Here is a 16,008-nt window from a genome sequence, read left to right on the forward strand (position 1 = left end):
AGGATAGTGAGTGACTTGAAGGGGAACTTGCATGGTAGAGATGGTGGTCCCATATACTTTGCTGCCCTCATCCTTCTAGACCGAAGGTTTTAAAGGGACTGTCGAAGATTTCTTTGTGACTGTTAGCAGCATAAGCACCATAGAAATAAAAGATTATAATATCTACTCCCATAATCTTAGAAACTCCCAATTCTGGTGAACAAACGTGGGTGGAATAGGGAGGAGAACATCAGCCAGGGCTCCTGCTCCTGATCACTATCTAGTGATCCTCAAAGGAAAGCATTCACGTGTGGGTGTTTGCTGAGGCGGTGAGGCCTTCCAAGGTCATTGCTTATCTATGGCCATGGCTGAATGAGGCCCTTAGCATGCTGCCAGCACGTGCAGAACAAATGAGAAAATAAAGTCCATCTGTTGTCAACTTTCACCTAGAAATAGTGACATATTTTTGAAATGTAAGTGAACCGGCGATTTATTTATTTTTTTTCTCTGGAGTGTTCCATTTCTATTTAGACACACGCACTCGCTCTACATCCACCCACGCACACACAATATAAAAGATGGTGTGCTATTTTGTCTCCTTTTAAGAAGACTGCACTGCAAAATTGAGTTGCCATCATCTGCTAATTAACCTGTAAGAAAGGCAGGGATAAGTGGAATTGTGGCTTGACTAGGGTTGCTGTGACCGTTAGCTAACTTGGCAATCTTGCTTTGGCAACTGGAGTTAATAAAATTAAAATTAAACTACATTGGAGGTGAAATGAATTCCAACTTGTTCATCTTGCTAGAGGGTGTGGCTGCTAAATGACTTAACAAGCTAGCTGTTAAGGAGCTGAAACAGGCAGTGCCAGCAGGAGTGGGAGGCTGGTAGAAAGACCTGGGTACAACATTTTCCAGATGTTGGCATTAAATTAGTCTCTCCATTGAGAAACAGTTTTGAAACTTTGCTTTTTAAAAATGGTCAAAAATTTGGTTTATTCCTGAGCTAATCATAGCTTGACGCTAATGCTAAGGCATATAGCATTAAAACCAAATCGTAAAGCAGTTAAGTTGCAAAGTTAATTCTCCTCCAGAATTATAAGATGTGTATTTTGGACTTGCTTGCGAATATTTGTTGAGTGAAGGCTAAAATTTACTTGTTATTTAAAAGATTGTGTCTCATGTACGATCTGGAGCATTATACCCTTGGACAGCATGTGTTTAAATTCTTTCAACTGATACTTGTACTTGGAGTTTTAAGCAATAAATTTTGCCATCTTTGGGAGTGCTTGAGGAGTAATCAACCTAAGTGATCTACAGTGATGACACTGTCTGAATAATAAATTGGAACTGAGTTTTTTTCCAAGGATTTTATGTATGCTGCCTCATTAGCCCTTGAGTCATCATACATAAGCCAATAATTCTTTTCAAAGAAAAGTGCTTGGCAACCAGCACAAACTAAATAAGCACTAGCTAATCACAATTTAACTCTTTTTTGACCAGAAAAAATTAGAGACTGAACAGAGTACAATTTGATGTATTACTAACAATGCTTTGTTTCATTGCTCCTGCATTTGAGGATAATGCATTTTGTATTGCTGAAAAAGAGAGATGTTTTGTTGAAGCTTTTCATCTTGACTCTGGCCAAGGCATTGCCCTGAGGAATGAACCAGTGAACGGCTGTCACTTATTTTGTTTCAGTTATTGAAATTTCAAACAATGCTTGGCAGGTAACTGTCGGTCACCATCAACTGGTGCATTCTCCATAGCTACACCTCAACCAGAGTGCCAACCAGTCAGCACTCTCTTCTCATACAGTATAAATTTGTTGTTTTCCCTTGCATTGGTATTCATATGAATTGTCCTGATGAGTGCAAGGCGGAGAGCTTCGAAAAAAGGTTTCCAGCAACTGTCGTCTGCGTAAGTCTCTTTCTCAGCAATACTAGTTCTACACTACCAAACAATTATTTATAATGCAATTTGTCAGCATATGAGAACCAGAGCAGTAATTTGTTGTCTGAATTCAACTTACTTCCATGGAACATCATTCAAAAATACCCAAACACTGCATTAACTAGGCTCAGCTTAACACAACATGACCTAAAACTAAAAATTTTTTTCATGAATATTTCATTGCATCCTTGATAAAATTAGCAGTTGGTGGCAATGTAAGGGGCAGTACTTCCACAAAGTTTGTTACATTACTCATCCATGATTATATATTTAGACATATGACCAGTTTGATCAAGTGGCAACTTAACAGTCACATCCCAACAATCCAACGTTATGTGCACAGGAACTGGCTTCAAGTTGTCTCTAGTTATCTTTATTCCTGATTTGCTGCCGCTATACTAGTACCTCTTTCGATCCATATTGCTGAGTTAGCAGTTAGTTTATAGTAATTTGTAGAATGTTAATCCATTCAAATTGCTGGAATAATCTCTGAATTAGAAGTCAATGCAGCTGTTAAAGGCAGAGGGGAGAAAGAATTTATTATATTTATGTAATATCTTTCTCAATCTCCAAGATGTCCCAAAGCTAGTGAAGTACTTTTGAAGTGTTGTAATACAGGGAAACACGGCAGCCATCCTGTGCAGAGCATGGTCCCACAAACAAAAATGCCTCTGATTCAGAAGGTTGTAGGTTCGGAAGTCGATCGTTTAATTTGGGCTGACATCCCAATGCAATGCTAAATGAGTGCCAGGTTGTTGCAGGTGCTGTTTCCTTCTGGTGAGATACTTAAGTGTCTCGGGTGGAACTAAAATATCCTTTAACGCTAATCAAAGAAGAAGAGGGAATCCAAAATTGATCAACCAGTGCCACCAGAAAATGGATGAACTGGTTCCTCCTTTTGATTGTTATGCGTTCCAAAGGAAAAGTTGGCATAGCTGACTCCAGAAATGATCTGAAAATACAAGAAGAAAAGAATCAAAGAACTTGCATTTATAAAGCACTTTTCACAACCTCAGAATATCATCATGCCAAAGAATTACTTTGTTACAGTGTAGTCACATAGGAAACCTTTTGAGCATCGCAGGGTTCCACAAACAGGGATGCAATAAATAATCAATGATTCTGTTTTTGGTGTTGGTTGAGAGTTGGAAAGGCATAAGGGGAGCTCCCCTGCTCTTTGAATAATGCCGTGGGATCACCAACATTTCACCTGAACGGTTCGATGGGTCCCAGTTTGATGGAGGTGGCACCTCCAACACTACAACGTTCCAGTTGTCTTGTACAGAAGTATCAGCCTGATTATGTGCTCAAGCCTGAGCGTGGGGCCTGAGCCCACAACCTTCTGACTTGGGTGAGAGTGCTGACAGCAGACTTGAGCATAATGCAGCTAAATTTCTTTAACCCTCCTTGTAATCAATGACTGACCTATTTTTGGAGATGTGATTTCTTCTAATATGCATTTAGATTGAAATGCATGAATTGCAAACATATCTAGTGTTCCTTTTATTTAATTATATGCTAAGACTACGTGACAGTTACTAAATATTTAGTGGTGAGCTTTCTGGGTTGCTATTTTTATGGCCTGAGTTTAAAAACAAATCCACAGAACTTCCCATGAGTGTGAAGCTAGTCAGTGCATTGCTGGAAGTGGAACTGAGCCAAATAGATCAGGAAATTGAATTCCTGCACATTGCTGAGCTCATTCATTCGCAGGCCAATGAAAGTGACCTGGGTCATAGTAGCTCTGGGTTTGGAAAAGACCAGGATTCCTGCTTGTGATCATCATCTTTGGTTGCTGTGGAAGTGTTGGGTGAGGGCAGGATCACTATCAGTTGTGATGCCCCTCCCTTTTTTGCAGTGTATTAACCTCCCTTTAGGCACTGCTTAGCCTCTCACAGGGAGAACATGCATTTGAACTATATGCTGAAGGATGATCATCCAACAAATGGCATTCCAACAGTTAGTATCCAGCACATGGGAAGAACATTTGGGGCTGGGTAAAGTTATTTTTGCCTGCGTACATGTGTGAGGTTTTCCAACATAATACAACTGTTCAAAACAATGGATGCTTATTTCTGTGTTTCTTTTCACAGATGAGATTTTAATGGGAGTGGAATGAGGCAAACATTGCACTGCTTTGGATACCCCTGCTACAGTCTCTACTCTGGAAGCTGTTCTGCTTGTGAACAGTTGGTTACTTTTGGGATCTCACTAAATGCTGCACTTCATGACAATCGCCTCCAATCAATGGACTGGTTTACTGTGAATAATCGTGCCCGTACTACAAAGTTTTGCTGATCTTTCTTTTTATTTAAAAAGAAAAGGATAAGAGCTTGCGACAATTATGATAATTTTGCATGGTTTCTATTTTTTTATTTGACTATCAAAGCTCAGACATTGATGGAAGTAATTGAGATATTACAGTTTGAAGAACACGCAAACGATCAGCAGAGCATGCCTTCCAGTGGTCATGCCAGGTCCACGTTACTCCCCGTCTGCAATGAGGGCACCAAGTCTAGTAGTTTACCAAATGGCATCAGGAAAAGTCCAAAGGATTATATTCAAATCTCCTTATCAGATGCAAACTGTAAACTTCCAATGGAGTGGTGGAAAACTGGTGTCGCCTTTGTTTATGCACTGTTCAATTTGATTATGACGAGTGTCATGATCACTGTTGTGCACGAAAGAGTCCCTCCCAAAGAGAAGAATCCTCCACTACCCGATACATTCTTTGACTATGTGGACCGTGTTGAGTGGGCTTTCAAGGTTTCGGAAGTCAATGGTTTGATTCTTGTTGGCCTCTGGACAATCCAATGGTTGCTTCATCGATACCGGTGAGTGATTCGTTAGCAAGTAATTCATCGAGTGATTGACATTGCCGTCATAAGACATGAATGCTTCCAACTGCTCGCAATTCAACAGTAGGGAGACCTATCAAGAATACGAAACAAATGTGTTGTTCCAGAGTTCCTTATGACATTGAACCACCTAAAGCTGTTTCATGGTCTAGATAGATATTTCTCATTGTAATTTAGTTATTTGATTGGGAATGAATGGAAATAGAGGTTGGGGGCATTAGTTAGTAACTGTCCTTTCATCTCTGGCACTGAACTTAGGCCAGACTACCTTAATAAAAGTCTTTCTTCTTTGCTGATAATAGCAGTGTTTCAGGGATTATGTTTCTGATATCTAGTGAAGGTGTATAGGATAAAATTTGTGGGGAACCTCACCCAAGGGCCTTAATTGATGTCTGGTGTGTAAATCTGAGAAAGAAACAGTTGTATAGCCAGGCCATTCCTCTGAAATAGACCTTAGGTACATTATTGAAATCGAGCGGAGAGAGCTTCATTTTGCATCTAGTTGTTCTGCAGTTAACTCAAGTTCTTGACACAAGGCTAGCAAAAGTGTTCCTTTTCCCAGCACTCTGATCTTCCAGCTGGATAAGCACAAGATTTGCTGTAAATAGATTTCAGGAGTGGGGGCAGAAAAAATCTTCCCTCATCTCATTTTGTGTTCTTGCCTTAAGACATGCTACCAATGTTCCCTTTAACTTCTCTTTGCTGTGCACGCCCAGCTTGCTGCACTGCACGATCCCGTTACGATGCATGTGTGCACCTTGCTGCACTGCACGATCCCGTTACGATGCATGTGTGCACCTTGCTGCACTGCACGATCCCGTTACGATGCATGTGTGCACCTTGCTGCACTGCACGATCCCGTTACGATGCATGTGTGCACCTTGACAGGAATATAACTTTTATGTGGCACATTCCCAATTACCTTGTGGTTATGCACTTAGAGGGAATATTGCATTCTACCTTCAAAAATGAGGGTTGGTTGCCCATCCCTGATTGCTACAACTGAGTGGCTCGTAATGCCATTTCAGAGGGCAGTTAAGAGTCAACCACATTGTTGTGGATCTGGAGTTACAGGTCGGCCAGACCAGGTAAGGATGGCAGATTTCCTTCCCTAAAGGACGTTAGTGAACCTGATGGGTTTTTATGACAATCGATGCTAGTTCCATGGTCACTATTACTGAGACTGGCTTTCAATTCTAGATTTTTATAATTAATTGAATTTAAATTCCACCAGCTGTTGTGGGTGAGATTTGAACCTGTATCCACAGACCATTAACCAGGGCCTCTGGATTACTAGTCCAATGATGTGCACACTGTGATGCAATATTCCATAAAGGGTAATCTATGTGGATATGGGGGTGGACTGTGTTGGCTTTGAGTTAGAATCAAACTGATAAACAACAGAATGTCCCAATTGGACCTGATGCCTGGCAGAAAGCCTGCAATGGCTTATAATGGCTTGTTTCTGATTTTTCTTCATTTTAGTCAGCTACTTATAGGCACAAACAATAAATTCTGTATGCACACATTTTCCATGTCAATTTTTCACCCTTTGCTAATTCAAAGCATAATGTAGGCCAATTTCTGTACACTTACATCACTGGATAATTTTGGTCCTTATTCTAACGTGGCTGACTGGAGTTTTCAGCTTGGTAGCAATACTTTTGATCGTAACTAAATTGTGAGGTGCAGGTTTTTCTTCATTATGGGAACTCTGCACCTGTGTGTCCATGTACTAGTTGATTTGGCAAATTGTTTGTCAGACACTGAGGTCTTTCTGTAAGCCGTAAGTATTTGTGCTGTTGATGTTGGGCTGAGCTAATGCCTGCAGCTGTTTAGCAATATTAAATAGTAGGCCTCCATGTCTCAGTGTCAGTCACCTGGATGACAAATTTGACATGATGTGGCCTGTTCTGTCGAGCTCTGCACAATGTGAGACACTAGCTGACAAAGCAAACAGAAATGGCAGTATGGCTGCCAGATGTGCAAAGTCTGTGTGGTAATGGTGCCCTTCAAACATGAGGGTTTGGTATGACAAATGTAACATCTCATTCCAGTCTTTGTAATAAAAAGCCAAAGACATTGGGATTGGAAAGGGTAGGAAAGATTGTCAAAGTTGACCTGATGTAAGAGTGGAGAAAAGGGCAATAAAATGCATCCCATGTATAAAGAATATGGATTATGATGGTAGAGTGAGAAATTTAATACCTACAGTCTAGAAATAAGATTGTTAAGGGAATAAGCCTTAATTTAGGTATAAAACCTTGTTGTAGGTATGGTATGAGTTTTCAAACTGGCGTTTCCAAAGACCCTTCTTGTTGGTTTGCTTTCTGATTTTGTTGGTGTGTTCGTACACGATTCCTTTTGGAATACATATTAATAAAGCAAACTACTTTACTGCCTTTTCAGGGTCCTTGGGCTGTTTAAATTGGCTCAGTGGCAGCACTCACCGTGGATACAGAAGGTCATAGGATTGTAATTTTCTGCCTTACAATCATGACAGCGTCTCAGGAATACTTCCTTGCCTATAAAGCACTTTAGGACATAGTCCTGAGGTTATGAAAGGTGCTATATAAATGCAGAAAAATAAGAATTTGCAACTTTAAAATTGCTTACCTCTGCATAGCTGACACTTTTTCAAAAGTTGGTATAGGGTAGGCCAGTATTTGCGAGCAATCCTAAGAGTGTATTCAAATCTTTAGAAGCTGCCCCCCAATAAAGTGAAAGTTGAATACCAATGGGAAGGAAAGAACTTGCATTTATATAGCATCATGCTGACCTCAGGACATTTCAAAGTGCTTTACAGCCAATGAAATCCTTTTGAAGTGTAATCAAAGTAGGAAATATGGCAGCCAAATTGTGCACAGCCACCTACAAACAACAATATTTTTGTGATGTTTGTTGTAAAAGGTTGACTAGGACACTAAAAGAATTCTCCTGCTCCTCTTCAAGTAGTGCCATGGTATCCATTTAACAACTCATTTGAAAGACAACATGTCTGACAGTGCTGCACTCCTTCAGCGCCCCATTGGACTTGGCTTGTTTGATCAAGTCTCCGGAATGGGAGTTGAACCTATGACCTTCTGTATCCATGGTGAGTGCTGCCACTGAGCCAATGCTGTGGTCGTGTAAAAAGCAAAATTCTTTCTAGAATGTAGGGCAGAGGGCAAGATGAGAGGGGAAAAAAAAATCCTTTTTACTTGTTTGGAATAGCACACAGAGTAAGAGAAGCAAAACCTCTGTTTACTTAAAATATATTTAGGTACCAGGGTGAAAGATGCATTAGAGTGGAAGATTTTTATGATCACTATGAGCATTCTTTTGGATATCATCCAGCTAGTTAGGAACCTAACAGACTCAACACATCTGGAGATGACATCTGCAAGCAAAGGGAAAATCAGTCAAGGCACAAAGTGGCAGTATCTTGTGGTTTGTTAGCTGGGCTGTTGAAACTAAAAGCCCTCTTGTGAGATATCCAGTATGTTGTTTAATGATTTAAGAAAAAGTTCTCCTTGAACTTTTTCTCTCTCGAGCCCTCACCTTCTGAAGCTAAGGTTTGAATCCCCCCACCTCGTTACTTGTCCCAGGTGACTGTTTTTGAGCTTAGTCTGTGTCTGTAGTTGTGTTGGTTTGTAGCAATATTGTTTGATCAGGAGGACAAAGAGACGGAGAAACAAGGATATTCTTGTTGCCTCTGATATGTAGGGTCTAAAGGGCAATACCCTAGTAAAGGCTGTTGACTTGCCTAGTGCATATGACGTGAAATTATATTGAGAGAGCATTGGCAAAGGCTTATCATAACTTTGTTAGTAATTATCTCTAACAATCCTTTTCTTGGATGGCATAAGCTTGTGGCAATAAAAAAGGGATTTGGCCTTTCTAGCAGAGAAATTGTTGGTTTCCTTAGCACTGCAGTTCAAAACTAGCATGTAACCATTTATTTGTGCTCTCTTCCCAATTCACATTGTGTTATCTCCACCCCTCCCCCATCCTCTCTTTGCCCTCAGCTGAAGATGTTGCTCTAAGAGAACAAAACTCCACTATAGACTGTGCAGGTGGGAATTCCTGGCCACTGGAACATGGGAGCAGCATTTACAGATTGGGGGTGTTGTAATATTCCTTTTAAAGGATATCAGCATGACATCATGAGGGGGGAAATGTCATGTGATCCAGTCTTAGTTCCACTTTTGCTTTGAGCAGAACGCGCGCACACAGCTCTGGTGCTGATGTCTTTAAGCTTTCTGTTCACTTTATATCTGTTCTCATGCACCTAGACTTAATAAGTTAGCCCACAATGTGTTTACCGAATCCCTCATGAGTGATCGCCCTGTTTCTTGTACAGTAAATAAGCCCAAGGTATTATATCATTATAATAACATGACCGGGGCAGAGGAAATTAGGGAGCAGTGCTAATTTTTGCCTGAGACAAGCTGCCATTCTTGTCTGAAGTGCTGCCTGGCTGTGTAAAAGATGGACTGCTGGCACATGTTGGCAGGTCCTGTGCCATCTGTTGAAAGACTGTCAGCTACCAGAAGAAAGCAGCACAAAGCTGCCGAAAGAAGGAAAGAGCTGGCATTTATATTGTGCCTTTCAGAATCTTGGTATCCAAAAACCAAAATTCCTTCTAGAATGTAGGACCAGAGGGCAAAATGTGAAGTAAATTTAGTGGGGGATGGGGGGGAATCTTTTTCTTTTTTGGAATAGCGCACAGAGTAAGAGAAGCAAAATCTGTTTTATTTAAAATACATTTGGCTACCAGGGTGAAAGATGCATTAGAGTGGGAGGTTGTTATGATCAACATAAGCATTCCTTTGGCTATCACCCAGAACCTAACGGACTCAACACATCTGGAGATGACATCTGCAAGTAAAGGGAAAATCAGTCAAGGCACAAAGTGGTGGCATCTTACAGTTTGTTAGCTGGGCTGTTGAGACTAAAAGCCCTCTTGTGAGATATCCTGTATTTTGTTTAATGATTTTAAAGAAAGGTCTCCTTGACTTTGCAACAAATGAAGCAATGTTGAAGTGTAGTCACTGTTGTATGGTAAGAAAGAGTTCAGCCAATTTGCATGCGGCAAGCTCCAACAAATAATAATCAAACAAATAATCTGTTTTAAGAAACAAAATCAGAAAAAGCTGGGAATGCTCAGCAGGTCTGGCAGCATTTGTGGACAAAGAAACAGAGTTTAGGTTTCGGGTCGATGACCTTTCATCAGAGCCCTGTTTATAGATGTTGGTGGAGGAATAAATATTGACCAGGGCAATATGCAAACTCCCGAGCCGCTCTTCAAATAGTGCCGTGTGGTCTCTTATGTCCATCTGAGAGGGTACACTTTGTTTAATGTCTCATCCGAAAGATGTTGCTTCTAATGTTAGCCTGGGTTAGTTGCTCAAGTCTCTGGAGTTAAGCTTGAACCCATAACTGTCTACCTCCAAGGCAAGAACATTACTAGTGAGCAAAGATACATGCTAGGGCCTTTTAATGTTAACTTAAAGGGAATGATCTAATCCGCTTAATCATTTTTTTAGAAACTTTTCAGCAAGCTTAAATTTCCAAAGGGCAGGAAATGAAAAGTGCTGGCAGATGAGATGTTTTGAGGGCATAAATCCAGCTGGATTCAAACAGGATAAGTAAGATAAAAGCAAAATACTGCGGATGCTGGAAATCTGAAACAAAAACAGAAAATGCTGGAAAAACTCAGCAGGTCTAGCAGCATCTGTGGAGAGAGAGAAACAGAGTTAACGTTTCGAATCCATATGACTCTGACTTAAAGAGAAGTAGAAATGTGATGGAATTTATACTGTTTAAGGGGGGGAGGTGGAGCAGGTAAAGCAAGTTAGAAGGTCAGTGATAGGTGGGGGCTAAGGAGAGATTGACAAAGATGTCATGGACACAAGACAAAGGGAGTGTTAATGGTCGTGATGAGGACTAAAGAAGGTGCTGATAAAGGTAAGAAAGCAGAATGTGTTAATACATTCTGGCATCCCTCATTGTCAGGAACTTAGTGCCTGATCAAGCAACCCAGCAAATGGGGGTCTGCATTTACCCTGTGACACCCGCCAGCCCCAGCCATCACTCACCTGCAGCCTGGGATCCTTGGCAATCCTGGCCCTCGGGTGGGTACATTACTGACAGCAACCACTGCCTTCCCAGTGGTGTTGCTGAGCAATGCACAGCTGCTGGCATCTGGTCGGCAGCTGTCAGGGATGGGATTTCTGCCCCTGAGGTTCTTGATCCCAGGGACTGAAAGCCGATAAATCCCCAGGGCCTGATAATCTACATCCCAGGGTACCAAAGGAGGTGGCCATGGAAATAGTGGATGGGTTCGTTGTCATCTTCCAAAATTCTGTAGATTCTGGAACAGTCCCGGCAGATTAGCAAATATAACCCCATTATTTAAAAAAGGAGGGAGGGGAAAAAATAGGGAATTGCAGACTAGTTAGCCCAACATCAGTGGTAGGGAAAATGCTATAGTATTATAAAGGATGTGATAACAGGACACTTAGAAAATATGAACGCGATTAGACAAAGTTAACATGGATTTATAAAAGAAAAATTATGTTTGACAAACCTACTGGAGTTTTTTGAGGACGTGACCAGCAGAATAGATGAGAGAGAACCAGTGGATGTGGTGTATTTGGATTTTCAGAAAGTTTTTTTGATAAAGTCCCACATAAGAGGTTAGTGTGCAAAAGTTAAAGCACATGGGATTGGGGTTAATATATTGGCATGGATTGAGAATTGGTTAGCACATAGGAAACAGTGGGAATAAATGGGTCTTTTCAGAATGGCAGGCTAGTGGGTTACCACGGGGATCAGTGCTTGGGCCCCAGCTATTCACAATATATATCAATGATTTGAATGAGGGAACCAAATGTAATATTTCCAAGATTGCTGATGACTCAAAACTAGGTGGGAATGTGAGTGGTGGTGAGTATGTTGAGGTTTCATGGCAATTTAGGCAAGTTGAGTGAGTGGGCAAATACATGGCAGATGCAGTATAACATGGATAAGTGTGAAGTTATCCACTTTTGGTAGGAAAAACAGAATGGCAGAGTATTATTTAAATGGTGATAGATTGGGAAATGTTGATGTGCAAAGGGACCTGGGTGTCCAAGTACACCAATCACTGAAAGCAAGCATGCAGGTGCAGCAAGCAGTCAAGGTGGCAAATGGCATGTTGGCCTTCATTGTGAGAGGACTTGAGTACAGGAGCAAGGATGTCTTACTGTAGCTGTAAAGGGCCTTGGTGAAACCAGACGTTGAGTATTGTGTGCAGTTTTGGTCTCCTTACCTAAGAGGGGATATACTTGCCATAGAGGGAGTGCAGCAAAGGTTCACCAGACTGATTCTTGGGATGGCAGGATTGTCATATGAGGAGAGATTGGGTTGATTAAGCCTTCATTCACTGGAGTTTAGAAAAATGGGAGGGGATCTAACTGAAACATAAAATTCTGACAGGGCTGGACAGACTGGATGCAGGGATGATGTTTCCTTTGGCTGGGGGTATCTAGAATAAGGGGTCACAGTCTCAGGATACGGGGTGGACCATTTAGGACTGAGATGAGAAATTTCTTCACTCCAAGGCTGGTGAACCTGTGGAATTCTCTACCACAGAGGATGGTGGAGGCCAAGCCACTGAATATATTTAAGAAGGAAATATATTTCTAGACTTTAAAGGCATCAAGGGGTATGGCATTGAGATAGAGGATCAGCCACGATCATATTGAATGGTGGAGCAGGCTTGAAGGGCTGAATAACCTATTTCTATTTTTCTGTTTCTATGAAAAGCCTGCCACTGCCCAGTTAAGTACCTGATTGGCAATTATGTCAGTGGGTACTTCAGCAGGCCTTCTCAAAGGTAGGTGACATGGGGCTCTTACCATCTCTCCAGCCAGAGGGTGAGATCCCTTTTGCCTCCATTAAAAACCAGCCCAGGTCACCACGGGAAGTCTATTTTTTATTCAGGAAGTGCTTGGGGACATAAGAATTTTGGGTGATTTTGGCGATGCCGCACTCCCCCCACGTGCCTGTGATGTTAAAACCAGTGATATCTTAGGCAGCTTCCTGCTTCAAAGTGGCACAGGTGTAGGAAAAACAAATAGAAATGGAGGGGGTCTGTCAGTTGAGGTGCCGAGCCCTAGGAGGGAGCAAGATAGAACCCAATAGAGCATGGCTGGCAAAGGCTGGAGAATGGACCAAAGCACAGTACGGGGTTCAGAAGAGGGCTGGCAGGGGCTTGGGAATTGGGGCAAGCAAAAGGTGGCAGAAGGAGCAGGTTAGTGCTGGGTTCTTCTATTAATTGCAAGTGTACCAATTACACAACAAGGATTGGTAATACAATAATGTGGCTTCTTTATTTGAAGGTAAGACTCAAAATCAACAATGTTAACTGGGCGGTTATGTAGACATGTCTGATCCTAAGGACTGCTGCTGTATTCTATCTACAGAATCATGGGTTTATAGATCACACCTTGCCTTGTAGCAGATAGTGATGGACAGCAGTTTAAAATGTGCTCCCTTAAAGGTACATACATATCATATCACAATTTACAGGATGGCTGCCCAAGCTGCAGACAGCGCGAGGTGGTGGTGAAGTGTCTGGCATACTGTTACCCAGAGTAAGAACGCATGGCTTGAGTGAGTGGCCAACAATCACTGGTCTGTGAAGTCACCACACAGGCACAAAGCACTACTGGCACTGACTGAAAGGCGCACACCAATGATGCCAGCAGTGGGAGCCGGTGAACGTCGTGTAATCCGAGTACACATGAACCAAGGCACCTAACCGGTCAGCATCAGGAGTTACAGTGAATAATTTTAACATAGTATTTGACCTTTAGGGTCTTGTAGCAGAGTGAAATTTTGGAACAGTGAGGGATTTGGGGCTAGCGAGAAGTTTAGTCCATATTTGTCCAGTCCACTTACACCATCCTTGCAAATCCCAGACCGACCCCTATATTGCATACATGGTGACAACCATTTGTCATCACAAGAAGCATCAATTGCAAAGGCCTCATATAGGAACATAAGAGCAGAAATGACCCATTCGGCCTGTCGAGCCTGCGCTGCCATTCAATTAGATCATGCCTGATTGTCTACCTCAACACCGCTTCCCCATGCTATCCCCATATCCCTTGATGTCTTTAATATCCAAAAATCTATCGATTTCTGTCTCAAACATGATCAACGATTTGAGCTTCCAAAACCCTCTGGGGTAGAGAGTTCCAAAGGTTCATCACCCTCTGAGTGAAGAAATGCTTCCTCATCTCAGTCTTAAATGGCCTGCCCCTTATCCTGAGACTGTGACCCCTGGTTCTAGACTCACCAGCCAGGAGAGACACTCTATCCACATCCACTCTGTGACTCCCTGTAAGAATTCTGTAAGTTTCAATGAGATCACCTCGCATTGTTCAAAACTTTAGAGAATACTGGGCCAGTTTCCTCGATCTCTCCTTGTAAGACAATCCCACCATCCGGGGATTAGTCAGGTGAACATCTGTTGCCCTCCCTCTATGGCAAGTATATCCTTCCTTAGATAAGGAGACCAAAACTGTACACAATACTCCAGGTGCAGTCTCACCAAGGCCCTGTACAATTGCAGCAAGACAGCTTTACTTCTGTACGCAAATCCCCTTGTGATGAAGGTCAACATACTATTTACCTTCCTAATTGGCTTGCTGTTCCTGCCTGCTAGCTTTTAGTGACTCATGAACAAGGACACCCAGGCCCCTTTGGACATCCCAACTCTCACCATTTAAGAAATACTCTGCCTTTCTTTTTCTTTTTTTTACCGAAGTGGATAACTTTGCGCTTATTCATTCATATTGTATTCCATCCACCATGTTATTTCCCCTTCACTTAGTCTGTCCAGGTCCCCTTGAAGCCTCTTTGCATCCTCCTCATAACTTACATTTCCTCCTAGTTTTATGTCATCAGCAAATTTGGAAATATTACATTTGGTTCCCACATCCAAATCATTGATATGGATTGTGAACAGCTGTGGCCCCAGCACTGATCCTTGTGGTACTCCACTAGTAACAGCCTGCCATCCTGAGAATGACCTGTTTATTCCTACTCTGTTTTCTGTCTATTAACCAATTTTCAATCCAAATCAGTGTATTACCCCCAATTCCATGTGATCCAATTTTGTTTACCAACCTCTTGTGTGGGACCTTATCAAAAGCCTTCTGAAAATCCAAATACAAAACATCCAGTGGTTCTCCTTTGTGACAAGTAACATCATCAAATAAATCCATCAAGTTTGTTGAACATGATTTCCCTTTCATAAGTCCATGCTGACTCTGTCCAATCCTATCATTATTTTCTAAGTGTCTCGTTAACACATCCTTTTTGATAGATTCGGACATTTTCCCTACTACTGACTTCAAACTAACAGGTCTGTAGTTCTCCATTTTCTCTCTTCCCTAACTTCTTAGATAGTGGGGTTACATTTGCTACTTTCCAGTCTGCAGGGACCTTTCCAGAATCTATAGAATTTTGAATCAAAACCACCAATGCATTGACTATCCATATAGCCACCTCCTTGGTAAGGAGGTGGCTATAGTGTTAGTGGATGCGTTGGTAATATTAAGGTTATTTAAGGGCATTAAGGGCACCAACCATTTAATGCAATTCATTTCTTGACCTGCCCTCCACTTTGCTCCTGTACTTAATGGTGAGAACAGCTGATTAAAGCTGACTGTTTTTGAATCTGGCTTCACATTTGGTTTTGCTGCCAGGTTCTTGGCTTTTGTTACCGGTACGCAGTTGGAAATGAGACTATACAAGGACAGAATGTCTTCATTTAAGTAACTATGAGGACTACCACAGCTGTTGATCATCTTCCGTGGCTAGCGTTAGAGTAGTTCGTCTGTCCTATATGGTGTAAAGATTTTCCCATAACCCAAATGATGAGGAAGGACCACCCATACAACCAGATGAGAGTATCTTGCTGGATGTTGACCCAGAATTTCGAGCCTGAGCTCCAGTCTCTACTCACCAAGGCAGTCCAGAGCAGGCTTTGAACTCCAGATTTTCTGACTTTCGGACAAGAATGCTATCACTTAGTCAAAGGTTTGCTCTTGCAACAGAGATCCAATGGAGTGTAATTGTAAACAGGAGCCCTGGATGATTTTTCTTTAGCTCTTGATTTTCCAGCTGAGGCCATGCTGAGAAATGGGACCTGTGGTTTCTAGTCAGTCACCCCATACACTGACTC

At 41.8% G+C, this 16,008-nt stretch overlaps 1 protein-coding gene across 1 annotated transcript in view; it reads left to right on the forward strand.

Moving 5' to 3' along the window:
• sgms2a (sphingomyelin synthase 2a) overlaps window positions 1–16,008 on the forward strand; it is a 77,820-nt gene that overhangs the window by 41,791 nt on the left and 20,021 nt on the right. The window contains exon 3 of the mRNA XM_078532296.1: window positions 4,023–4,763. Within this exon, the coding sequence (XP_078388422.1) occupies window positions 4,330–4,763 (434 nt within the window). The 5' untranslated portion in view covers window positions 4,023–4,329. The remainder of the gene's footprint in view (window positions 1–4,022; window positions 4,764–16,008) is intronic.

Source organism: Cetorhinus maximus, chromosome 1 (genome assembly GCF_964194155.1).
Source record: "Cetorhinus maximus chromosome 1, sCetMax3.hap1.1, whole genome shotgun sequence".
NCBI classification, from domain to species: Eukaryota; Metazoa; Chordata; class Chondrichthyes; order Lamniformes; family Cetorhinidae; genus Cetorhinus; species Cetorhinus maximus.